At 36.6% G+C, this 26,628-nt stretch overlaps 1 protein-coding gene across 2 annotated transcripts in view; it reads right to left on the reverse strand.

Annotated features, from left to right (window-relative positions):
- Positions 1–23,851, reverse strand: part of ACTR2 (actin related protein 2) — a 32,525-nt gene extending 8,674 nt beyond the window's left edge. Inside the window, exons 1-8 of one of the 2 annotated variants that reach the window (XM_054586878.1) lie at positions 23,672–23,851; positions 16,432–16,542; positions 14,388–14,402; positions 10,259–10,474; positions 7,372–7,444; positions 5,748–5,884; positions 3,649–3,798; positions 989–1,134 (exon numbers count right to left, since the gene is read on the reverse strand). In XM_054586878.1, coding sequence (XP_054442853.1) covers positions 989–1,134; positions 3,649–3,798; positions 5,748–5,884; positions 7,372–7,444; positions 10,259–10,474; positions 14,388–14,402; positions 16,432–16,542; positions 23,672–23,719 — 896 coding nt within the window. In that variant the 5' untranslated portion in view covers positions 23,720–23,851. The remainder of the gene's footprint in view (positions 1–988; positions 1,135–3,648; positions 3,799–5,747; positions 5,885–7,371; positions 7,445–10,258; positions 10,475–14,387; positions 14,403–16,431; positions 16,543–23,671) is intronic. The other variant, XM_054586879.1, reaches the window with a different exon arrangement.
- Between the last annotated feature and the right edge of the window lie 2,777 nt (positions 23,852–26,628).

Here is a 26,628-nt window from a genome sequence, read left to right on the forward strand (position 1 = left end):
AAAATCATAATAAAAATAGATTCAGGCAAGAATCACCAATAAATGCGAAAAGAGGTGGAGGGCAGAGTTTGGAGAGGAACAAGAGATTTACAAAATCTCAAAGTCTTTTCCTAATATTACTTATAAATTAGGAAGGGAGAAAAAGACACTATACAGTAGAGCAAAAAAGCAACTTCATTAAGAGCTTAACACTAACATCTCCAATAAGAAACAGTCAGGTATCACCTCTGGATATGATACCTTGAGAGGGACACATCATGTAAGCACTATTTCTGCCCAAATGCATAAGCTGAATCCAATCATGAGAAACTGTTCAAACCCGAATTGAGAAAAATTCTCTAAAATAATTGGCCTGCACTCTGCAAAGACATCAATGTGATGAACAACTGAGGCCTGGGAGCAGATAAAAGGTGACTAAGAGATGTGCCAGCTATTACGATGTGTGATGCTAGATTTGATCCTTTACTGGGGAAAAGAACAAAACTGTAGAAAGGACATTATTAGGACAGTGAACAAAACTGAAATATGGATGGTAGATAAAGGAATTACCAATAATCAATCTCCTGTACTTGATAACTACACTGTGGCTATCAAGGGAACATTTTCATTCTTAGAAACTACAAAATGAGTTAGGGGTAATGAGGATTTATACATTCATCCTACTCTCAAATAGCCCAAGGGAAAAAGAGAAGGGATAATAAACATGTAGAAGGTCAGTAAAACAGGAAAGTGCATAAAGAATATGCATGAATTCTCTTTATTATTCTAACAACTTTTAAGTTTTAAATTACCTCAAAATAAAAAGTTTAAAATGGCTTCTGAGACACAAGGATATGATGTGGTAAACATCGACTGCCACCCTAACAAAAAATTATTTTGCCTATCTATTCAAAAACGTGCGTGAGATAACAAGCAACTTGGTCATTCCAACTATTTATATTCCATCTATTTCTGATAAATAACTTTGAAACCACCATTTCTAACATACCTGGTATCAATGTCAGCTGCCTGGATTGTGTTAAAAAGCAATTCAGCAACGCCCACTCCCTCAACATTAATCAAGTGAGGCTGGAATAAAGCTTCGGGTGCTTCAAATCTCTCTCCTCCAACTTTGATAATGCGGCCATCGGGGAGCTAGAAACCGAGATTAACCAGGTATTAGTCAGCAAAAATTAAAAAATTTTCCAGTGTTCTCTAGAGCACTAATACTTTTAAACACATACCAGCAACATATTTCTCCCAAAATACATTTTTGAAAAAAAGGTAAAATAAAATACATGTAGATAAATTGTTTTTACAATCATACTCTGCTGCTTTTTAAAATGGTATGTCTTGCCCCAAGGTGCCAGGAATTCCTTGAGGAAACTACCAATGCGCGAGTGCAGGATGTCCCTTCCACTGGTGTGCAGCCGAGCATCAACAGGCGGCATCAATCAGCCACTGATTTCGATCACACCTGGTGTCAATGCCGCCTCTGCTTCTCTTATTAACACATTTGCAATTTTATAAATATTTTTACCATGTAACAAACACATTCAATTAAAAATTTTAAATAATTTCTTTCGCTGAATAATTTCTCTGTGAAACTATTTTACTAGCAAAACACTTTATACCACATGTCAAACTTCTGTCAAACCATTTAATCTGAAAAATATTTTATGATCATGGAAGTATAAGGAACACTGATCTAAACTATTTTTTATTAGGTAATTCTTTTGTATTCTACTTACTAGGTCCTATTAAATTTGAAATAATATTGGACAAATACAATTTTAATTTAAGCAAATAAGATTGAAACGCAGGTCAGAAATCGTTACATGACATTGAGCAGGAAACTCCTTAGTCACGTCTTGTTTACATTTAATTAAAGGACAAATGTTAAAGAAAAACTCCCTCTCTTAAACTACCTCATAATTCATTGGACTGATGTAAGTAACAAGGATGCTTGTGTATGGCTGCATTTGACACATTTCTTTTGAGATAACAGAATTAGTTTTATACTAACATTTCAAACAGTATATTTATTTATAATAATTACAATTATATTTCGATTTCAAAACTGACTTTCCAATATAACTCATACAAAGCAAGTTCTTTAAAACATTTACTCCGTGCTTTATTTACAGATATGTGCAATCATTTTTTAAAAACTCAAAAATTATCTTTTTATAAATTCTATCAAATTTCTTAAAAAAAAAAAAAAAAGTTACTGATCCAAACATTTACCCTTAAAAAAATAAAACCAGCAGGTGAGTTTAAAAACCACATGAAATCACTCAAGACATCTGGAAAAATTCACATGACAGACTGTTTTTAGCAAAATCTCTTTACCTTACACTGCCAGCCTGTCTGATGGTGTGACTTCTCTGGACACTCCGGCTACTGGCCACACTGGGGCCACCTACCCACTCCTACGAACTGTTAAGACTGTACAATTCCCATTTCTTTGCATCAAATCTCATCCTATCCTTTACTTGTTCACCCATACCCCTCTTCACTTATCAGCTGGCTGTTTCTTTTCTGTTACATACATATTTGTAACTTGCCTCAAACTCTTTGAAAAAGGAGGAAATTAATAAAACATGTCTTACAGTTTTAGTTCCCTTGTCCTTTACCTCATGACACTTTCTTCCAAAAAAGGTAGATAAAAAGTTATAAATCTAAAGATGTGTCAAGAAAGCTTTGGCAAAGAATCTCCAAGGCAAATCTGGAGATCATTAAGTTGCAAAGTATTGAACTGCTGACTATGTGAATTAGTATCTTTTAAAAATAAAACAATGTAACTTACACAAAGCTAGAAAGTATTTTTAAAATGACTATTTCATACATATTTGTGATACATAGAGCTTACATGAATTAAATGGTTTAAGAATATTTGCTTTGACTGCCTATTAATTTCATTTTAGTAATAACTAGGTCAAAGATGAGATCTGGAAGTACTTGATACCCAGATGAATATGATAGACTTTAAGATAGCAATACATTAAAAATTCAGGTAGGATCAACTCCCCTGGTGCAAGCTATAACAAGGTTCTAAGTCTCATTAGTTACAATTTCAAGTTCACATTTGTTTTCAGCATCTGATTAAGAAAATACTAAGTCAGGAAAAGACTGCCACCTACTGAATAATTGAAGCAATACTACTCTAGTATGACCACTCTCCAAAGAATGTTTCTAGTTCCATGAAATGCTAGAGTCCTGCAGTCTAACAAGACTGAGAAACAGGTAAACTATTTTCTCAGTCATGCACATTAACAGATTAAAAGCTCTGAGAGGCCTTGCAGAAAAGCAAAACTGACTCCCAAATGACAATGTAACCCCTACTTTAATTTTCTGTAAAGTACTATTAACATTTCAGGGACATAACATTCTGCAAAATACATGTTGAAATGCTATTCCACATAACAGAATCTCAAAATAACATCTCATACCTAATTGTATCTTAATGTGGAAAAGCAATTTATGTTTCTTGCTTTATTTCACATTGTATGAGGTCCTAGAATCTTAATGGAGGAAGACATTAAAGGACACGCATATACATATTAGTACAATCCCAAACAAAAATACTGGATTCCAAGAAAACCTCCTTTAGCAAACACCAATAACCATGGCTGTTCATTTTAAAACCACATATATGGAAATACTTACTGTGTAAGATTCAACTAATACTGTGGTTTCTAAGGCCAGTTTCTGCTCTTGCTCAATGTTATACCCCACATAACACAATTTTTCTTTAATCATGCGAACCGTTTCAAAATCTGCAGAATGGTTGAAGGCATATCCTCGCAACAGAAGCAGCTGACACATAAAAAAAATAGCAGTAAATTCACAATTAATCTGAATGAGTTCAATTTGGCAAAGCTATTATTATTAAATAGGTCACACCAATAACAAATGCAACAGATAGTAGATCCTTAGTTCTTACTGAATATTTCAGAAGCAGGGATAGTACTCTGCCATAGAAGAATTTATATTTGTTTCACAGAAAAGTTTCAGAGTAACAAAATCAAAAGTTCACAAATAATAAACAGGTTAAACAAGCTAGTTTTTAAAAAGGGTACTGTTTGAGTACTTATTCTTAGACAGGTTTGATAAACATTCAATAGTCCAATAATAAATATTATTTTAGTACTAAATTCCTATTATCTGCATTTTTCTCAATCAATACCATATTCATGATATTCCTAGGTCTTAGAAAGTTTTATCCCTAGCCTCTATTGATATAGTTTAATGTCTGACACATATCAGATGGGCAATGACACGTTAAACAAATGAGTAAGAAAATTCAACCTGCTGACAGGAAAAAAAAAAAACCCAACCATAGGGAGCAATTGAGATTGTGTTTCCTGGCAGATCATCAGCTTGGCACAAAAAACTTATAAAAAGTCAAGAGAAAGGAAAAAGAAAAGAAAGAAAAACCATGATATGCACATAAACACAGTGAACTTTTCATATAAAAACTCTTAAAATGCAAATCCTCTATTCTTTGTGTTTATGTTCAGAAGAACCCCCTTGGAAATTCCTTTGGTGGTACCCCAAAGACAGAATTTTGGCCTAGAGTAAGTATATTGTAACTCTCATTAACTCAATCTCATTATTACTCTCAATTGAAACTAAAGGAACCCACCATCGAAGCGAAGACTTAACACAACCCAATTTTTTGCACACACACCGCCACCATACACCAGAGTTTCTCGATAGCACCATACACCGGAGTTTCTCGATAGCAGCACCAATGACATTTTGGACTTTGCAATTCTTTGTTGTGGGGGCTGTTCATTGTAGGATGTCTTACTCGTAGGATGTTTCATAGCATTCTTGCAGTTGTAAGATCCAGAAAATATCCCCAGACATTGCAAAATGTTTCTGTAAGGGAGCATCATCCCTGCTTGAGAGCCACTGACCCAGAGAAGATATACTAACCACAGAATTCTGGTACAGACAACACTCTAAACCTTTTTTAACATTAAAAAAAATACACATAATGTTTTAAAGAAAATAATAATTACAGCCAGAAGTAAACTTTAAAATAGTAAACACTGAAAATTGAATATATTCCATGAAAACTACTAAATATTAAAGTCAAGCACATCTGGGCCCTATTTTTCATCAAATATCATTAATTTGCTATCAGTATATTTTGCAGGGAAGGACAAGAACAGCCAACCCAACCAAGGTTACAGCTTTAACATATATCTATTCAAAGAAAGGTTTTATGGGAGAAAAGGCTGCCTACGTTGTTCAAGGCAGTTTCAGGGTCTCTCCTATATTTGAAATACCTGTCTACCCCTTCCTTAGGAATAGCAATATAATTATGTAATAAGATAATATATTCTCATTAGTATACCTGAGATCATGTGTATAACTCTCATACGGATTTTTAAGTGAATAATGGGGTAGTTGGGCCATTTCTCTAGTGATGAAGATTTGCTAGAATCCTGAGATGATACATTCAACTTTGTGTTAAGTCAAGTAAACACAAACTACAAAATCTAATTTCTTTTTTAATTTATTTTTTAGAGAGAGGTGAAATGAGGGAGAAAGAGAGGAAGAAAAGAATCAATGTGTGAGAGAAACATCCATTGGCTGCCTCTTGCACGCCCCCAACAGGGGGCCTGGCCCACACCCAGGCATGTGCCCTGACCAGGAATAGAACCAGTGATCTTTTAGTTTGCAGGCCGTTGTTCAATCCACTGAGCCACACCAGCCAGGGCCAAAATCTAAGTTCTACATTTTCTTTTACTTACCTTGATAAGATATCTGGTAATATCTCTCCCAGCAATATCCAGTCTTCTGGTAAGGTGAGGGAGAGAAAAGCCTTCATAAACTGGGCAAATGTGAGTCACACCATCTCCAGAGTCCACTACTACTCCAGTCAATAAACCTGTATTAGAATTGTGATGTTTTATATTATGCCAAATCAGAAAAATCAAAGCAGCAAATTTCAAGTACTAGTATAGAAGCCAAACAAGAAACTTCACCAATGGTAATGGTATAGAAGCCAGCATTTCTTTGTTATTTTGAAATGTGTTATTAATGCAGACACTAAAATCAGTATTCTCTTACATGTCCCTTGTGACTTTTAGTCTAATCATGTGTTACCCCAGAAAATGGAAAGAAACAGACCCCGAGACCCAGGAATGAAAAACACCCGTTCTCAACACTCAGTGCAATTCTTTATTTTTCTTTTCATCTTAATCTTGATGCCCACATATAGCTACACATTGCCCTATCCTCTACATTAAGCAGAGTGTAAGGTACATGCCACACTTAGTTCCCCTAAGTATTTTCTAAGTATCTACCTGTAGTACTAAAGACAACTTTTAAAAACACAGTATGTATGTATTTTTACAAAGTGATTTTTACTAATCCACGAATACAATCAGATTTAACATTAAAGGGTGTTTCCTAAGTATGTCATACACACAGCTTAAGTACTACGGCTTGAGACTTAGCTCAGGGTCACCTCCTTCAGAAACCTTCTCTAATTTGCTGAATCAAAATTATCTGTTTCTTCATCTTTTTCCCAGATAGACTTGAGGTTATGTTTACATTTCAAGCATCTAACAAGGCTTGTGGTACCTATCTGACAGCTCCACAATTCTCAATAAGACCATCAAAATATAAAGAGCTCTCCCCCACATGGCCAAGACTTTAATCCTCTCCTAAGTATGTTTTTAAAAATTCATTTGAAGAGGGTGGAGGGAGGGGTGTGGAGAGAGAGACAGAGACAGAGACAGAGACAGAGAGACAACAGACATCGACTGGCGGCCTCCTGTGCCCTGACCCAGAATCGAACCCACAACCTTCCTGGTGTACAGGACGATGCTCCAGTCAACTGAGCCACCCAACCAGGGTGGCCAATGTTTTATTTCCGAAAGATAGGGAGGCAGCTGCTCATAGCAGCCCCAAGAAAACATAGTAACCCCCTTCATTAAATCTATACTTCAAAAGTTAGGAGGGCACTCCCAAATGTCTACCTTCTTCTTTGTATTTATCATGTATCTCACAAGCATGCTTTTATATGAACCTTTTTAGATCTGTATTATTTGTTTAACTGCCAATTCTGAGGGCAAATTCCATGTTCATTCTCCACTGAATACAAAATTTTTATTTTAAAATATCCTAAAAGAGGGAACCTGCTACTTTTTAAAAACCAAGAAATCCTTTTATACTTAGGAAATTAAAATGTATGTATTTTATTTGACAAATTTTAGAAATTGTGAAAATATCTGAATACATATTTGAAAATATCTAAATAAGTATATAATTACTGTGCTTTTACAACTTACTGAAAAAGCAAATTACTTTGATATAAAACATAATAAATGTTTGCTGCATTGATCATTCTAAAAGTTAAGCTTCACCTACCTTGAGCATATAAAGTCAGAACTGCTTGAATGGCTACATACACACCAGAAAACTGGTAAGTTTCAAACATTACCTGAAAATGCAAAAGGAAAAAAATATTGGTGCTTACAAGTTACATATTCAATTATTTATATTTTTGGCCAAAATACAATCAAGAGACTTAAAGAGTTCTCCCTTCTCTTCAGCTCTCTTCACCTCTATTAACTTCTACTGTTGCAGAGCTCCAATTTTAGGGGCAGATTTTTAGATACATCCTGAGTCCCCAAGCATTTCCTAAGTGCTACAAAAGCAAAGATTTCTGAGTGTTTTAGTTAATGGCTAATTAAGAGTGAAAGAAAGCTTTCTGTATTTGATGTCCCTTAAGAGAATTATCTTTTAATTCAAAGACAAACTACCTCCAGCAGTTAAAAAAAAAAAGTAGGGCAGAAAGACAAAAAAATGCAGCAATTCCCCTGAATGCTGGCAGATACAAAACTGCCTAGCTGCTGAGCCCGCCTTCCCGACCTGAGCCAAGGCTGCAGATCCACTCTCAGCTCAACTACACCCCAGGGAGGAGTTTCCTAGAGTCCTCTCTAGTCAAAATCATGCGTCACTCCCTGCAATTCAGGTTGGCTGGCAACATCGTGCAGGATTTTTTCTGTCAACTATACTAAGCATTCCTTGACTAGTAGGGCTGACTACCATTCTGAATATCTAGATATTTAGAAGTTTTACAACTGACCACAATTACAATTATACAGATTTTAAATTTTACAACTCTGAAACACATATTCATCAGTAAGCAACTAGACATTCTAACGAGTACTCTACTCCATCATCCTTTATTCCCCCTCTCCAGGGATGAAAATGCCCTCTTGCAATTATGAACTTGAAAGTCTGTGAGAATTTTTTACTTATAAGACCATTAAAAAGTATTTGTAGTACTAAAACAACATTCTGGATTTAAAGTAGGGTATTATTAGCCATAGCCAAACTCGCACTCTCAAGGAAAAAAACAAAGAGGTATTAAAATAAGGTGAGACCTTAGAGCATAGAGACCAATTCTTGTTATTTTTGCACAGATGTATCTCAGTCAAATAGTAAAAGGGATCCAGGTATAACGTCATCTCCCTAACTTTTTATCTGAAAGACATTTTTGGTTTTCATTTAGACATCACGTCCCATTCCTAAAGAGCTTTCTGTGTCTAGAAACCTTTCGGTTTAATGCAAAAATGTCTCTATGCTCTAATTTTGAATATGTTGCTAAAAAAATAGCAATTACAAATGACCACTTATCCATCACAAAGTAGTGGTTGTCAATAATTCAGAAAGTATAAAATAAAGTACATTAATATAACAAAGCCCGTCTTTCACATTTTTAGGGGCAACTAGAGGGGGAAAAAATATGAACCATAAAGAATGACATGGATTCTGTACCTAAAACCATGATTTCACATTTTTAAAACACTTAATACAAAAACTGAGTTTTAACCCAGACTTTAGAAATATTGTCTAAAAAACAATCTCTCCTAAACCCCTTTCAAAATTTCCATCAACATCTAAACACAGACACAGAATAATACAAAACATTTATATTAAGCAGTAACCGAAAGCTACCGGAATACAAAGTTATTAAAAGTTCCTGCCTCATATAACAAAATGAAAAACGACCTTGAAAGGTTACTTACCCGAACTACTAAGAACAGGGACTTCTTGCTCTCCAACTGCCTACCCCAGCGACCTTTCCATCCCCTCCTCCTCTCTCCCGGCCCGTGGCCCTCTCACCACTGGCCACTCTCGCTTCCTTGGGGAACCATATTATCTGTACCCTGATGACTCTGAAGTTCATATCCTCAGCCTCATACTTTTCTCTCGAACCTAACCACCGTCCCCCACACAGACGTTTCTGCTTACATGTCTAGTGAGGACCCAACACGTACAAAACTGAACTTCTGATCTATCTCTGCCCCCACTCCCAACCGCGTTCTTCCTATCTCAGTCTTTTCCAACGAACTTAGGATGGTAACCCATTCTCCAGTTGCTCAAGTCAGATTCTTTGGGGTCACCCCCTCCCTTACCCATATCTAATACATTAGAAAACTCTTGGCCCTACCTTCAAAACAGAGCCACTTCTGGCCACTCCTCATTACTTCCACTGCGATTACCCCCAATCCTAACAATGGTTATCTTTTGCCTAGATAGTTGAAAAAGTTTCCGAACTGGTCTCTCTCCTACCCTTGCCTTCTCATGATCTCCTCTCAACACAGCAGCCACAAAAACCTAAATCGGAACATGTCCCTTCCCTGTAACAGCCCTTCATTTTACTCAAAGTACAAGTCTGGTTCCCTCTAAGAACCTAGGTGATCTGGGCCTGTTACTTCTTTGACCTCAGCTCCTGTTGCTCTCCCACACTAGCTTCCCCGCTGACTCTAAAATGCCAGGCTTGCCCTCATTTTAAGACCTTTGCTCTGACTCCTCCCTCCGCCCGAAATGCTCTTCCCCCACAGACCCTAGCTAACTCCCGTACTGTCTTTGCTTAAACATCACCTGCTCACACAGAGCTATGGCCACACCCTATGTATAAATGCTACCTTCCCTCACTCCCCACCACCTCTTTTTTCCTCTTTAGCATTTATTATCTTCTAACAAACCACTCCATTATTAAATCACTTTTTTTGGGTCTGTTTTTCCCTGCTATATGTAAGCTCCATGGCAGCAGGCTTCTGTTTCATTTACCAATATAGCCTACTTAGACATAATGATTAGCACATTGTTAGGTGCTCAGTAAACAGGATCTGGAAGACAACAACAATGATTTTTATTACCTTTATTTTTACAACAACAGTGAAAGAAAGCACATTTTCAGGAAAAAGAAAGAAACATACGCATATCCTATGTAGAAACTTACCTCTACAATCTTCTCTCTGTTTTTGGTTGGGTTCATCGGGGGCTCTGTGAGTAAGATTTTACAGTTCCTGGTATCTATGTTAAGTTTCTCCGGTCCAAACGTATAGTCCCACAGGTGTTTCATGTCATCCCAGTTGCGAACTATGCCATTTTCCATAGGGTAGTTAACTTCTAACATTGAGCGTAATTCACTTGCCTCATCACCAACCATAAGATCCTAGAAAATTATAATATCAAAGCTTTTGACCAGTCCAATTTTGTATAAAATGCCTTCAGAAAATTATATCCCCATATTTCAAACATTCGGGAATAATTAATTTTAATCTTTGTGGCTCTTTCAGATAAAGTATTTCATTCCACAATTTAAAAAATCTTTTCTTTCAAGAACAATGCCTTGCAAAGTTTAATGCATTTTTATGTACAGTGTGGTTTAAATTAGTAAATTGACCTTACCTTTAATACATATGTTTCCAAAAGAAGAGCAAGAGCACAAATAAACCCCACATTTTCATATTTTGGAGGGTTTTGTATGAGGTTTCATCTGTTTTTTTTGCTCAAATGTTAAAAAAATAAGGCCTGTGATATGTGAAATAGCACATCAGGGGGAAAAAAACTTGTAGAAAAATGCTCAATGCATGCAGCACATTTCTTTGTACTAAATAGCAAAATGACAAGTGTATGTATTATAAAGCATAATGAAAGAAGCAAAAAAAATGATTCTTTAATACACTACAATAATGCATATATGTACCATATAACTTGTAAATTTCATAAACTACCTACATGTCTAAATTAGAATTGAAATGAAGTTTTTTTAACATGTCTCACCAAAAGGAATGAAAACTTGTAGATATAAAAAAAATAAGACACAGGGAAGCAATTCTTTAAAATTAGAACTCATGAGCAACATTTTTTATCTTAAAGTGTAAGATTAGGAAACTATGTTATTACACACAAAGCAGAATACTCACAAGTCTTGTCTCCAATGAGCGCATACTTAAGATCACCCATATTTGAAAAGCAAAATTTTGTATGTAAATAAGGCTAATGATGTCTTAGAACTTTAACTTCTTTTAGAAATCAGCTAATAAAGATATTAAGTAATCCTAACTTCTATATGTGCTGATGAATTTTTAAAAACTAGCACCAGATATAGTAACTATTTGCTACAATACTTTAAATTTAAAACATGGGGAAATGACAAGAAACAGCAGAATTAACATGTCTTAAAACAGAGGTTTAAATATTTATGAGTTTAAAACTTTCAAAAGTAACAAATTTTTTAAAGATCAGAGGTAAAACCATAGTAAAGGCTCTATTTTTAAAAAACACACAGGTTTCTGCAATATCTACTGAAGCAACAACAAAAGGGTAAAACAAAGTAGATACTAGAAATGTTCTCTAAAGCTTCTGTGTTGCAACCAGTTCTTTTATAAAGTTAATTTACCACAACTTTATACTCAAATTTCTTTTTTTAATTTTTAAAAAAGATTTTTATTTATTTATTTTTTAGAGAGAAGGGAAGAAAGGGAGAAAGAAAGGGGAGACACATCAACGTGCGAGAGAAATACCGATTGGTTGCCTCTCACACGCCCCCAGCTGGGGACCTGGCCCACAACCCAGGCATGTGCCCCATCTGGAATTGAACCAGCAATCTGTAGGCTTGCAGGCTGGGGCTCAATCACTGAGCCACACCAGCCAGGGCTACTCAAATTTCTTAAATATCAACAATTTGGAATCATCTGATAGAGAACTGCAAAACTAAATATCCGTATTTGTGAATTCAAGGACATGCATATACTGAATTACTTAGGGAGAAGTATACCGATACTTTGAAATGCATCAAAAAACAGGACAGACTGATGGGTGGATAGATTGATAAATACGTGTTATATCAGTATAGCAAATATTAATGTCAGAATCTAAATGATATGTGTATGGGTTGTACTGTAAAATTCTCTCAACCTTGCTCTATATCCTAAACACTCTTTAATAAAATGTTAAGGGAAATATCTATACGTACAAGTACATACCGTGATTTTCCCTTGTATAATGCGCACCCCCCTCCAATTTTTGAGGGGGGAATAAGGATGCGCATTACTACATGAGTAGTATCTGTTGCTGTGTTTTGTAATTATCTGTTACATAAAATTTCTTGTACCATATGTTCAAAAATAAATGCTGAAATTATTTTATAATACAAAAAACAAGTATCAATAAATAAATAAATAAATAAATAAATAAATAAATAAATAAATGCATTGAAATGGAAGATTTTTTCCCCCCCTAAAAGTTTGGGTCAAAAACATGGGTGCACATTATACACAGCAAAATATGGTATATCACTTTGGCCATTAACAAATATAATTTAATACACAATTTTGTTACTTTCCTTTATACTATATCTTTGCGTTCTACAAGGTAATACACTAGATAATTAGATGGTTTATATAAATCAATATACATTCACAACATTTCAATAGATCTCATTAGAATATTTACTTTTAATACATGCAGGAATAGGGGCTTGCCTATGTCTGACCCAATGCCAACTAAAAACAAAAGCCTCATGTGTATATTTCTAGGACATACATACTCTAAAGCAGGGGTCCCCACCCCCAGGCCACGGACTGGTAAAAACTGTCTTCCATGATACAGATCCCTGGTGCCAGAAAGGCTGGGGGCCGCTGCTCTAAAGGACTAACCGAAAGAAATGTCTGGCATTGAGTATCTGAACAAGACAACATTTAAAATGGAAGAAAACAATTTTTAACTTATTAAGTTAGCGCAAAATTTGAGTAGCTCAAGCTACTTAAATTTATCTGCATCTAGAATTATAATTAAAAAAATCCTAAAACATATAATATGCTTCAGAACATTTCAACTTCCAAAAAACCAAAAATTTTAAGAGCTTTATGAACCTCGCCCTCATACCTCAGAACCAAGTTACAAGTGATCAGATCAGGCCTTAGATTTTTACCACCCACCTCATCAATGGACCTCAAGCCTAAACCATCACCTATTACCTGAAAGAATGAAAAATTATAGTAACTGTTCTGAGATACTGTTTCAAAATAATTCATATATTATGAAAAGCAAGCAGTATAGATATTTGCCGAGAATCATTTGACCAATGTCACTTAAAAATAAAAAACTGAGCAAACACACTTTGAAACCACAATTAAAGTCCTAGAAAGAAATTCCTTAAAGAACATTGGTGAAATTAAATCTACATTATTCTCTGCAAGCAGACTCTCAAATCTCCTTAGGATTTTAAGTGAAAGGCCTGATGTTTCATTTAGGATAAATACAGGAATTTCTACTTTTAAATGTTTTTGCTTATTCAAAAGAAAACTCCTCAAAGTTTCTGTTATTATTTAATATATATATCATTAGAAATGCCTGATAGTCATCTTTTTCAAAGTTGCTTACAAATATAGAACTTAGACTAACACAGAAAAATATTACGAAAGAGTAAATTGTCTGGGATGCACTCAGTAAGTTTCTAGTTCAAAATATAAAAGTGCCACATTTATTTAGGGGGGAAAGCCATTGTTTATGGTAAAGCCTTATAAGACTTTCATTTTTTAAATTCATCCTCAAATAATATTGTAAACTCTGCTCATCAATAGGGATAGTATAGGAAATCCCTACCCCCCCCACTTTACTATCTATATTTCATTTGCATATTAAAATTTTACTCAGTTTATTAAAAACACAGGATATTCTACTGGATTCAAATATATATACAGGCTATGTATGATAGGTGATGTTCAATTTAACATCAATCAATATAGTGAATTTATCCAAATGTAGTAACTTCACCCCAATTTTCTGGATCACACATATCCTACACAAAGCCACTTGGTTTCTAATGTTATGCACACACCACATTCCAGTTTAATTATAACATTTATCTATAAGAAACACAAGGAAAACAGTTCAAAACTATGTTAGTAATCAGTTCTGGTTTGGTCCATTGTATGCAATCAGGAAAGTATAAGATGAAAGTAATTAAAATTAAAACACAGAAATACCCCCCTCCCCAATACTAAGGGGACACAAAACAACAACTACGGTCCCACCAAGCAAAAGTGGAAAACAAACAGCATGTGTGTAACCTCACTTACCATCTTTTTGTTATTCTACTTCAACAGGTCAAGAAAGGTGAAGAGAGAGAAGGTAGAAGTAAGAGTCAGAAAAGGCCTAAATAAAATCCTCACTGAAATTTTTAAACATACAAGCAATAGAGAAAAATTAGGTTGAGGTCAGATGCAGTACCACTATATTTTACGGAGTTAATAATTAGGGCCATATTAACATGGACAGTTATTACTCCTAAATGAAAATAATTAACTTATTAAACAATTTAAATTTCCATTTTTTAGTCTACCACCACATTTTAGCTAGTAAGACACAAAAAGTATAAGTCAATCCACTGGACAGAGAAATTCCAAAAAGTCAAGTTTCTTTAAATTCATTACTGAATTTAAGAACCTTAATTAAGGAAAATAAATGATAATAGGAAAGATTTAGCTGGATAAGCAAAGGGTAAGTTTAGGATTGTTTTTCCAAGCTCTAGCAATCAAGTTAAATTTGACACAGGTCTCTGTGTTTTCTATCAGAAGAACAATTTAACTTGAAAGGCTTAAAAGACTAAGCAGATTTAACAGAACTGAGCCAACGGAACACAGAATGACCAACCATACAAGTAACGTTATTGGGAATTCCTTAGCAAAAAATGTCTCATTAGTATATTGACTAGTTCTCTTCTATCACTTGGCCTTAAAAAGCAAGAAAGTCGGAGTTAAAAGATATATAATTATCTATGCCTATGTGGAAGAATAACAATAGCTGTATGTGATATATCTTAATACCTCAAAAATGTTAATAAAGTACATTAAAAAATAATTCTTTAAAAGTCTGATTCTGAATGAAAAGACTTTCAACTCCATTCAAAAGCTTATCTTTATCACTATAATTAACTAAATTTTAAGTCAAAGTTCCTTTAAGACTGAATTCAATCAGAATGAAAGGAGTTCACAAAAAGAGAACAAGGAATCCCGTAAGTTCCCCCTACAAAAAGACTCCAAAATAAATCATGTCGAGCATCCCATCTGATTATCTGTAACATAACAAGAGGCCAGAATAATTCACTATTTTAAGTCTTTAGAGAATTAACAAAGATCCTAAGTTTCAGTTTGTATTTTTATTCATTGTGTAATTTAACTCTCTAATCCCAAGAGCAGAGAGCTTTCAAGTAGCAAATCTCTACCATCTATTACCGCCTTCCTAGAGAGTTCAAACAATGTTCCAAAGAGGTTCACCTTAACTCATATTTCAAATGACTCAATCTAACAGCTCACCGAAGTCTTGCCAGAGACTGTCCAGGTAGGACCAACAATGCTAGCTTGTTTACAAATAATTCAATATGCCCCAAAATTCTGCATTTGGTACAGCCTGACCCCTAGGCCATCTACAGTATTTAAATCAATTGGTGACCACAGTCCTTTTGATTGATTTGCTTTTTTCTTCTAAAATATAATTCCCACTTATTTCCAATCCCTTTAATATGGAAAAAAAAAATCCATCATTCTTAATGGTGAAGTCTCCATGTCAAGTACAGTGAGTGGGCAATGACAGATAGCCTTCCTTCCTTTCTCTTTCTGCTAAAATAAATAATGCAAGGCCAAATAAAGACTTGCACGGCTTCTTCCTGCACGTTATGGAAATCAGTTATCCCGTTAGTGAAAAGAAGAAACAGTAAGATTTACATCCGGAGTTTTCCTGACTAGCTATATAAAAAGGCATGGGGATCAGGCCATGAGAACATGGGAAGGAAAAGTCTAAGGTCCCAAAGGAACATATATGACAAATATATGGAATTGAAAAACATAAAAATGCCAGGCTGATTTCTTTAAAAAATTATAATTCACATTCATATAAAAATCTTAAGTATTTTACTACACTCAGAGAGTAATGGCACCAAGCCATACTTCTAAGTCAGATGAAATTAACTTCAGTTTTTGTGCCTTTCTTCAAGTGTTAATATAAATTAAAAAAATTCGAAATTCTGCCCTCCCTCTTTGCTTTTCATGGCATCATATTTTAAAACTAAATTCAAAGAACATTTCATAGGTTTCGATGCTTATTTATCAATAAATAAAATATTACCTTGATTTCAATGTTTCCCACTTTGGTGGTTGATCTGATAATAGGTCTTCCAACCAAAGCTGGGAAGATGTGTTCTGGAAAGTTAGAGCCTGCATATCCACACTTCACAAACTGGAAGAGAAGAGCAAGAGTGGGTTAGTCAAAGTATTTACTATATCCATTAAAAACAGTATCTGAAAAATATCACTTTGCATTTATACAATATTTTAAACTTTTGGTGGTTTCAAATCACCCAAACTAGTTATCCAATCTATCACATCTCATTTTACATCCTTTATGGCACTGACTACTAGGGGAGCTCATGTGTATTCACCAGTCAACTGCCTATTTAGTGCCTCAGTGCCCCCACTACAGGGAAAGCCTCAGAGAGCAGGGAGCCCAGCAGCGCAGGTCATGCTGGAACCTGACGCTTCAAAGAGGTCCTGCACACAGTGGTCACACAAGGAGTATTAGGGGAATGGACAAATGCACTCAACAACTGCTAAGAGCTTTTGAGAGAGAAATGTCAGAAAGTGAACAGAGTTAAAGTTTTAATTCTAGGGCACACTTCCATTCATCTCTAGCAGTTCACCGAAGCAACCTCATTTTCCAAAATGCGAGAGATCAAATGGCATCTGGACTAGCATCATGTTAAAATTAAAATTGATTAGGTATTTTGAGCAATTTGGAGTTCAGTATTTAGATAAATGTTATTTAGTCATAGCAGGTGACATAATTTCATATTCAGATAGTGCACTTCTCCAATGAGGGCATATCGTTGATTCTAATGATACTTCCATTTTATGCGTGAGGAACTGTTTTGTATACTAGGAGATTAAACAACTAGTAAAACTGAAAATAGAACCAAGGATTTTTCAATTCTTATACCAATAATATAGTCTGTTTAGCATTATTTTTAAGAGTAGATATTGCAAGAAAAACGCAATTAAAAACTTCAGGGTGGAAGGAAGAGTTAGCAGGGAGGCTGTTGAGAAATGTTTTGGCTTCAGCTGCTGCCTTTTGGTAGCACAGATATACTGCTGATGGCCTCTCAGCCACCAGGACTCCATCTCTGACACACTGTCAACATAGCTTTTTGGTGCTGTGTGGTCGTGGTGGAAAGAGAGGGCTCTGGAAACCTGGTACCCACCAGTGAAGTGATTCTCTTCCCTGCAGGGGCCTAAATTTGGGAGCTTTTAGGTTACCTCTCCTGTGTGCTACCCCTCCCATCTCCAGAATGTAGGCGTCTGCTGTGTGCGGAGGAGCTCTGGGAAAGCGTTCAGGCCAGCGGCAGCAGAGGCTGGGAACGGGCTTGTGGAGATGAGTTGAGCTAGAGATCTGCATCTTTGGCATTCGGCATCACTGCCTTCTGTTTCTGGTGGGGAACCTGGCTCCTTTGTCTTCACTGGGTTCTGATGGAGAAGGTGAAGGACTCCCTGTTCTTGCAAGGGCCATACTGGGCGGCTCTGCCCTGCCTGGGACTGAGGCCTAAGCTCTGTGACTTGCTCTGAAAACCAAGTACCAGAGCCTCCATCTCCCTCTTTTTATTCTATCATAATTATAATTACTAACATCCTTGTAACAGAAATAAGTCTGTACATAAGAAATAAAAAAAAAAACAACCAGCCAGGGTGAGAGGAAAAAGCTATAAAAGAAAGGCAAATAATCATAGTCTATACCCTCCCCTTAACATGTCTTTATTCATTGTAAGCCCCATTGTGCACAGATTTTTTTTTTCTTTTTTTTCCTTTTTGGTATACTGATGAGTCCCAAGTGACTAGAACAGTGCCTGGCACACAGTAAGTGCATATTAAATAAATTAATCCACAAATATTAAAAATTCTGCTGATTTCAGAGTATGATAGCATGACTATTTTAACATAGAGAATATGTTTAATAACGAAAACAAGTCTAGTTCTACGGCACTAGGCACCACACCTTCTCTCAGAAGAGCTGAGAAAACCAGCATCTGAATGTGACCCCCCCCCAACAGTAACAACACAAAGGTGGGCAGAGACTATCAACCTACTCTTTGACAGAAACCTACTGTGTACAAGGAACTGTTTTGTTTGATGGTGTTAAAACTCAGCAAAAATCTTAAACTCATGGACTTTTGACTAACTGTCTAAAATATAAAATGTTTATTTCGTTTGTGAACCACATTTAATTATAAATAGCCTAGAACATTCTGCTATCCAATGTCAAGTGAACTTCAAGTCTTTTATAAACAGGGCTTTTAAAATATGTAGTCATGACTTAAGCAGATTAAAGCTACTTTTATGAAAAAAATCTGTCTGAAATTAGTAAATTTCACATTCCCAATGCCACCTGAATTCCTATGCTCTCAGTTCACATTTATATTTTAGAACCTACATAAAGCATACTATTCAGATGTGTTTTCTTCCAAACCAACAAAACCTAGTCCTAGTCAGTTTACCATTGAGCCCCCAAGGCCAGGTCATTTTTCAGGTATAGCTACCTATTTCTGAAACTCTAATATAATTCTTACTGAATTACCTTTCAAGGTAGAAGTTAATGTGATATAATGGCATATATAATAATAACCTGCTTGCTCATTCGTATCTCTCCATTTGAATAGTTGATAGTGAAGCACCCTAAAAGAATGTTGAAATAACAGAGTTCAAAAGCTCTAGCCAATTTTTCCAAAATGTTTTCTGAAAAAACTTATCAACACGATCCAGAAAAAGATGGAGATAATTATCACAGAGGAAAAGAATAATACCTAGTATTTTTTTAGTGTATCAAATGAAAAGAAAAAGAAACCTCTCACACTCTTTTCTAAATCATAAACTCTCTTTTGTTTTTAAGTCAAAATCCAGTTCACTTGATATGAAATGAAATGATATGGAAGGGCAGGGAATGTCATTATCCTGACCATACTGAAATTTCAACAAAAATAAAATTTGTCATGATAACCGGCCTAATGTATACATATATTCCAAATATAGAAAGTAAACACTTTCTGGATATTAAGTTCTTATGTCTACCTCAAAGTAATGAATAGATGTGGACAACCGGCTGGGTCGAAAGTGTCCATACTCTACGCTAAAAATGCTCACTTATATGAATATAAATGTAATTAAAGAAAATTATAAAATGAATGACTGAAAAAAGAATCATTAAGTTTGTAAAGGCCATTTTTGGCATATTAAGTGTAAACAAATCACTTAAAAAAGGAATCTTAATAGAAGTTGAAGGTGGAAGAAAACGCTTGGGAAGGGGGCAAGGGGCGAAGGGGCGTGAGGCAAGTCCCGGGGCAGGGGGCAGGGAGGAGGCCGGGAAGGCTGACATGCCTCTCCTTACTCTGAGCCACACATTCAGAAATATGCAACGTGGCAAATCTGGAAACAATCACATCACTCAATACTTTTTTATTATAATTGCTCAAATAGGAAGTTCATATCTTAAAATTCTCGTCTGAGTATATCTTAAGGGAGAAAATATTTGCCAAGTGCCTGAAGTAGACAAAAATTGACACCCTCCACCCCTAAATAACAAAAACCAAAACCTACCATTCCTGTGTTTTACAAAAAAGGGAAATTTGGCCTTTAATTTAAAGATATCACTCACTTGTTAATTAAATTATTCTGCTAAAGTAGTAGTTTATTGGAAGCATTTGCAGCCATAGTAATCTAGGGCTAGCATTCCTACAGGGTATTAGATATTCATTAGGTCAAAATGGGAATAAGCACACTATTTCACATTATTTTAAATGTGAAAGCACTGACAGCTATAATAACAAGAATATAACCAAAACGACCTATTTCTCAATAGTATAAACTAATAGACAATCTGGCATTTCCTTTCTTGCAAAAAAAATCAGTATTTTAAAAATTTAAATCTAAACCATTATGTGATAAAATGCAAATAAAATATTCTTTTCTGAACTACTCATCTGGTATCATTTTAACCTTTGAAATTCCTCCCCCACTCATCATTTTAAGACTTGGAGACTTAGTTCTCTCATTGTGTGCAGTAAGGCTGTGTTTAAGAAATAGATTTTTACCATATATAGCTTCCTCTTCATAGCACTGTGGTTTAAACTGGCTCTCTTACTTCCTACTGAGTCATCAAATGGTAAGAACATGAACAGTATAATGTTCTTTCAAGCAAAAATGAAAAAAGTTCATCTATATTTGTTCTAAAAGTACCTTTCTCATCTCAAAAAATAAACAGATTTCTAAAGCTTCACTTGAGCTTACTGTATTTGTATCTGCTGGTACTGATGCATTAATTTAATTGTACAGTGATTTTTCTGATCTTATACAACCAAAATATTTATGCTATTTATTCCAAAGCATTTTGCAGGGTAACCCAAACTGGCTTTTATTTCTATTCCAAACATGTCTGAATTCGACATATGAATTAGCATAAGCCTAATAAAGCAGGTCATACACAACAAATGAGAATTACAAATGAAAATAATTATCCTAGCATTATAAGCTACTTTGTATCACTAGACCCTAAAAACGACCAGTCACGCAGTAGACAGTTGTCTTCATTGTTGTTAGTGAAATCACCCAAGTTTGGTAACAGAATACAGGACACCAGACACCTGGGCAGAACTCTTGAAAGGCACCTAAACCTAAGCAGATTCCCAGATTTTCACCCATCTGGCCGCTTTTGGTGGCTCTATTTTAGGTGGTAGGTTTGAACAGTTATGAGGATGAAGCAAGTACATTAACGGAACTGGATGAGTTTTCCTCTTCTAGGCTGCTCTACTGTGAGAAACTGGTTGAGGGGCCAGTGAGGAAGAGGAGCCAGGACCAACATCTGGTGTGTGATCATAAGAACTCCCCTACCCTTACAACATTTGCTTTAGGGCCTGCCAGCAGAGTTTTAAAAAATATCAACTTTTCACATTGCCTATAATTAAAATTTTAAAATCTAAAACGTGTAAGAGGCGAATTGCTCTAGGGTAACAACTATTCCTACAAGTTTTTGGAAATTAAATTTGAATATCTTGTTTAATATTTAATTGTAAAGGAATCATTATAACTCCAGGTAACTGAATAAAATCAAGATGACCATGAAACAGAATGGAGAATCTAAGTGGTTCCTAATCCTCTAAATTTTCAGAAATATCGCAGCATTCATGACTATGTATTCAAATGTAAGACTACGTTATACATGTCTTCATTTGAAGTTGGTCATGTCTATAGAAAGTCCGAATAAAATGTAAAAATAAGAAATATAACACCAAATACATACACTTTTGTTTGCACTAAGTACACTCTTTCTATATTTCATAGTAACTATCTTTTGTCTTAAGGAACAAGATTCTTAAATGATGAATGGAAATAAGATTAATCAATAATATACAACAGCTACCTAATATTATAAATTAATGAAATAGTAACAAAAATGAGCTCGTGCTTAACATTCTTATTCTAACTGAGTATCACATAACTCATTAAAAACACAGGGTTCTTTACCTTTCAAAAAGAAGGGATCTATTAAAATATAACTGGCTCAGATTTCTAAAAAAAATGTCTAACATATTAAAACAAAATGTTTTAGCCCTGACTGGTGTAGCTCAATGGGATGGGTATCATACTGCAAACCAGAGGATCACCGGTTTGATTCTCAGTCAGGGCATATGTCTGGGTTGCAGGCCAGGTCCCCAGTGGGGGGTGAGGGAGAGGCAACCACACATTGAAGTTTCTTTCCCTCTTTTTCCCTTCCTTCCCCTCTCTAAAAATAAATAAATAAAATATTTAAAAAAAGATAATTGAACAATACACATGTCTTGCTAAAAAACAAAGAACATTTTCCCAATAATTTGGAAGAGTCATGAAGTCCCTCATCTACCATCACTTCATTATCCCTCTTCTCACAGGCAACCATTAGGAACATTTCATGTATCCCTCCAAAACTTCCATATACACATACAAGTTTGTGAACACATAAATATCTTTAACAAAGAGCACACACACACACAGAAGGAAGTATTTTTTAACTTAACAATAAATCTTAGACATCTTTCCATAGCAGTGGATCTGCCTCTTTTTTTCTAAGTATTCCATTTTGTATGGATGTCCCATTATATGATAATACTATTGTTACTCAAGCCCATTCTTAATTTTAGATAAAGCTAGTATAATTACTGTTTGTAAAAGTCTAACAAATTCCATCAAGGAAAGTTTTCTGTCAGTGATTATTAGGTCTTTTCTCCCTCAACAATCCAGTTTGTAAAGTGTTTTAAAGTTCAAGTAAAATCTCTTAAAATTCATGTCACATTTATGGAAGGAGGGGAAGAAAGGTCACAAAATATGCAACTCCAAAATGGTTAGACACCACTGTAATGTAGGAGAAAATGATTACTATGGAACTCATCCAAAATAAGTAACATTTTTGTCTTCTAATTTGCTGACTTGGCTATCCAAAATATATTTTTTAAAAGGAGAGGATGGCGTTTAAAAGAAATAACTCTCAAATATTTTCTAAATCAATGTTTTACTCGGATTTTACAATTATTTGCATTTTAGAATCTTAAAGGCTAGCATTATCTGTACCCAAGGGGGAAAAAAAAGGAGGGGGGGTGCCAAAACTGATTAACTTCCCCCAAGGGCAGTAGAATTAACACTTGGACCCCCTGAGGGGTGCTAGAAGTCCGATCATTCATGGAACAGGGTGGTCCCTGCAGGGCTGCCCGTGAACCAAATCCTCGGCTAGCAGAACGAAAAGTAAATTATGCACTGCCGATCTGACCTCCACTTCCCACAAATGGAAAACAAAAAACAAAAAAACCCTCAAAACTGTGTAAGGGCTGAGGCTTGCATTGACAACACTTCCCTTTTTTTCTTTACACCCATTTCCTGCCTCCAGTTCGGTATCTACACAGGAAGAGGAAGGCCTCTAAGTCTTTCCCCTTTTTACACACCGGAGACCCTGGGGGAACGAAGCCCTTCTCGAACACACAGACCCAGTCTTTCACCCCTCCGACCCTTTAGCCGAACTGCCACGGCTGGAGCAAGGAGCCGATCCCTGCTGGGCAGCAGGCAAGATCTCCGTGCAGTGCCGGCCTCGCCTGCCGCCCTGACCTGGAGAGCAGAGGGGGTGGCAGGCTCGGGGAGACCAGGGACCTTGCTCTCCTTGCCCACGGAGGCTGGAAGAGCTGACCGCACCCCTTGGCTCCGACGGCGCGAGGGCCTGGGGTACATACCCCGAGAGCCCGCGCGTCCCCCGCACCTTCCCGCCCATACCCGTCGCCACCGCGGCCTCCCCGTGAGGATCATACCCCGGTGCCGTTGTCGCACACCACCACCTTCCTGCCCTGGCTGTCCATCGTCCGCCGGGAAACGAATCGCCGATGCCGCCGAACAACCTACAGCTGCCGCCTACACCAGCCACCACCCGGCCCTTTCCTCTTCCTCCTCCTCCCTCTCCTTAGAGCCTCCTTGGGTACAACTTTCTTCCTTCTCCCGGAAGTCACTACTCGGACCCTCCCCGTCCCACCTCGCCCCGCCCGTCATTTAACAGAAGGCATGCGCGGAAAAGGTTGGGACGGAAAAAGAGGAGGCCGAGACTGACAGCAGTCAGCTCCAATAAGAAATGGAGGAGCGCGGGGGCCCGCCCTCAACTCCGACTGCAGTCCCTGCCCATTTGGGTGACGCCATCTGTTTCTGGTTTCCGGCGCTTAACTGGGCGTTGTTGCAAGCTGACCTGATGGCCGTTGCCACCTTATTCCTAAAGCTGCGTTGGAGTGTAGAGCGCTGCTTACCCCACTGCAGAAGGCTCTGGTAGGACTCCGCGCTTGGAATGAGGCGAAGCCAGCCGGGATGCGGAGCAAACTTGGAGGTCCTTGTGGGTCACACCATTGAACCTGGCTTCATGTGCTCTTACTCCTAGGCCTTTTCAGAGAACAGATCTGGAATGGATACACACATTTATTTGAAATCATGCGTTTATACCTCCAATTCCTGCCCAAAGCTTCTTTGCCTAAATTGCACTTAGTTAAGTGAGAGTGGGTGCCTACATTTCCAGCCTCATCGCACACCCACTTTCTTCTTCGAGCAACACCACTTTTTATCACACCTCTTCAGTACATGCACCCATTTGAACCCAGAGCCTCAGCTTTGAAATCAGACAACCTAGATTTCAAATCTGGCCCTGCAACTCGAGAGTTCTCTGATTGGACATACACTTTTCTGTGCGTGGGGAAAATCTTTTTTTCTGGGTTGTAAGGATAAAATTATGTGCATAAAAAAAGCATCCATTCAGTGGTAGCAATTGTCAACCAAACTCAAAAAGTCAGGAGGTTTTAGCTAGAAATAAAGGACAAAGATTCACTCAAGGATCTTAGGGTTTGCAAAATGAAAAACAGGTAGTTAAATCCAGGGTGTTTCAAAGGAGAAAGAAAAGCTGAGAGTTCTTAAAGTTAAAAAGGGCATTCTTGAGAAGAATCAATCCTGCATTCTTAGCTGCTGGGTTGGTCCAAGATGGTAATCTTCCAAGTGTCTAGTGGTCGGGATAATGGGACATTCTTTCCTAAGTAGTTGAGATGCTTATCTATGGAATTAATATACGTCCATACATTGACACACAACTGAAAAGTTTAAAAGTTTAAGTCCCCAGGCTAGTTAAGGCAAGGACAGAATCATTTCCTCATGCCTCAGCCTACATTTTAGTAATTTAGCAGTTGACCATAGTGACTCTTTTATTTCTGTGCTCTCTTCCTCACTGTTTTTTAGTTTCCTACTTTTAATCATGCTCTCTACCTATAATGTTCCTACCTTTTTTCTTTTGAAGTACTAATTTTGACTTTTTAAATAAAGATTTCATTTCTTTTTAGAGAGAGGCAAAGGGCAGGAGAAAGAGATGGAGAGAAACATCATTGTGTGAGAGAGAAGCATTGACCAGTTGCCTGTTCCATGTCCTGGACTGGGGACCTGGCCTACAGCCCATGCATGTGCCCCAAATGGAGATCAGTGAGGTGACCCTTCAGCTTGTGGGATGATGCTTAACCACTGTGCCACACCAGCCAGGGCTTAATATTTACTTTTTAAGAAATAACGTCTATGGTTTTCTTCTAATTATAAAAATGGTACATGCAGATGGTAGAAAACAACAACAATCATATATTCACTTCACTAATGAATATGCAGCAAAATCTCTTGATTATGCAAATTCAGAGATAATACTCTTGGTAACTGTTTCCTGCCTCTATACCAGGTGCATTGTAGTCATTTCACTTTTCTCTAGATAGTGTGGCCAGGGATTTTAGGTGGTTAAATTTTTTTGAAGGTGGGCTTCATTTATAGACTTCAGATGAGATTTTATGTATATTACTCCACACAAAAACATTACCAGCTGGGTATCCCCATTTTACGCATGATAAAATGGGGTTTTTTAAAAAAAGCCTAGCAGCATTATAAGATGTGCGATCTATATATGAAAATTAATATATTTATATATGTCATCAGTGAACAATCTGAAAATGAAATTAGGAAAACAATCTCATTCACAAGAGCATCAGGAAATCTGAGTAGCCCTTGTCGGTATGGCTTAGTGGATTGAGTGCCAGCCTGTGAACGAAGTGGTAACCAGTTCGATTCCCAATCTAGGGCACTTGCCTTGGTTTGCAGCTGCGTACCCAGTTGGGGGTAGGTGAGAGGCAACCGATCAATGTATCTCTCTCACATTGATGTTTCTTTTTTTTTAAAAAAGAATTTATTGATTGATTTGAGAGAGAGAGAAACATCGATTTGTTGTTCCACTTATTGATATATTCATTGGTTAACTCCTATGTGTGTCTTGACCAGGGATTGAACCCTCAACTTTGGTTTATCAAGATGACACTCTAGTTAGCTGAGCTACCTAGCCGGGCTCACATCGAAGTTTCTCTCCCCTTCTTTTTCTCTTTATTCCTCCCTTCACCTCTAGAAATGGATAAATAAAACTTAAAAAGAAAAAAAAAGAAAAAACAAAAGGCAAGTCATAGAATAGGAGGAAAATATTTTCAAATCACATATCCAACAAAGAATTTATATCCAGAATACACTAAAAACATATAATAATAAGACAAACTGTCCAATTTAAAAGTGAGCAAAATATTTGAATGTAGCTCTGGCTGGTGTGGCTCAGTGGATTAGTGCAGGCCTGTGGACCGAAAGGTCCCCAATTTGATTCCCAGTCAAGGCACGTGCCTGAGTTGCAGCCCAGGTCACCATTTGGGGGCGTGCAAGAAGCAGCCAG

This window comes from Pteronotus mesoamericanus, unplaced genomic scaffold (assembly GCF_021234165.1).
Source record: "Pteronotus mesoamericanus isolate MK-2021 breed Mesoamerican mustached bat unplaced genomic scaffold, CSHL_Meso_final contig_98, whole genome shotgun sequence".
Taxonomy (NCBI): domain Eukaryota; kingdom Metazoa; phylum Chordata; class Mammalia; order Chiroptera; family Mormoopidae; genus Pteronotus; species Pteronotus mesoamericanus.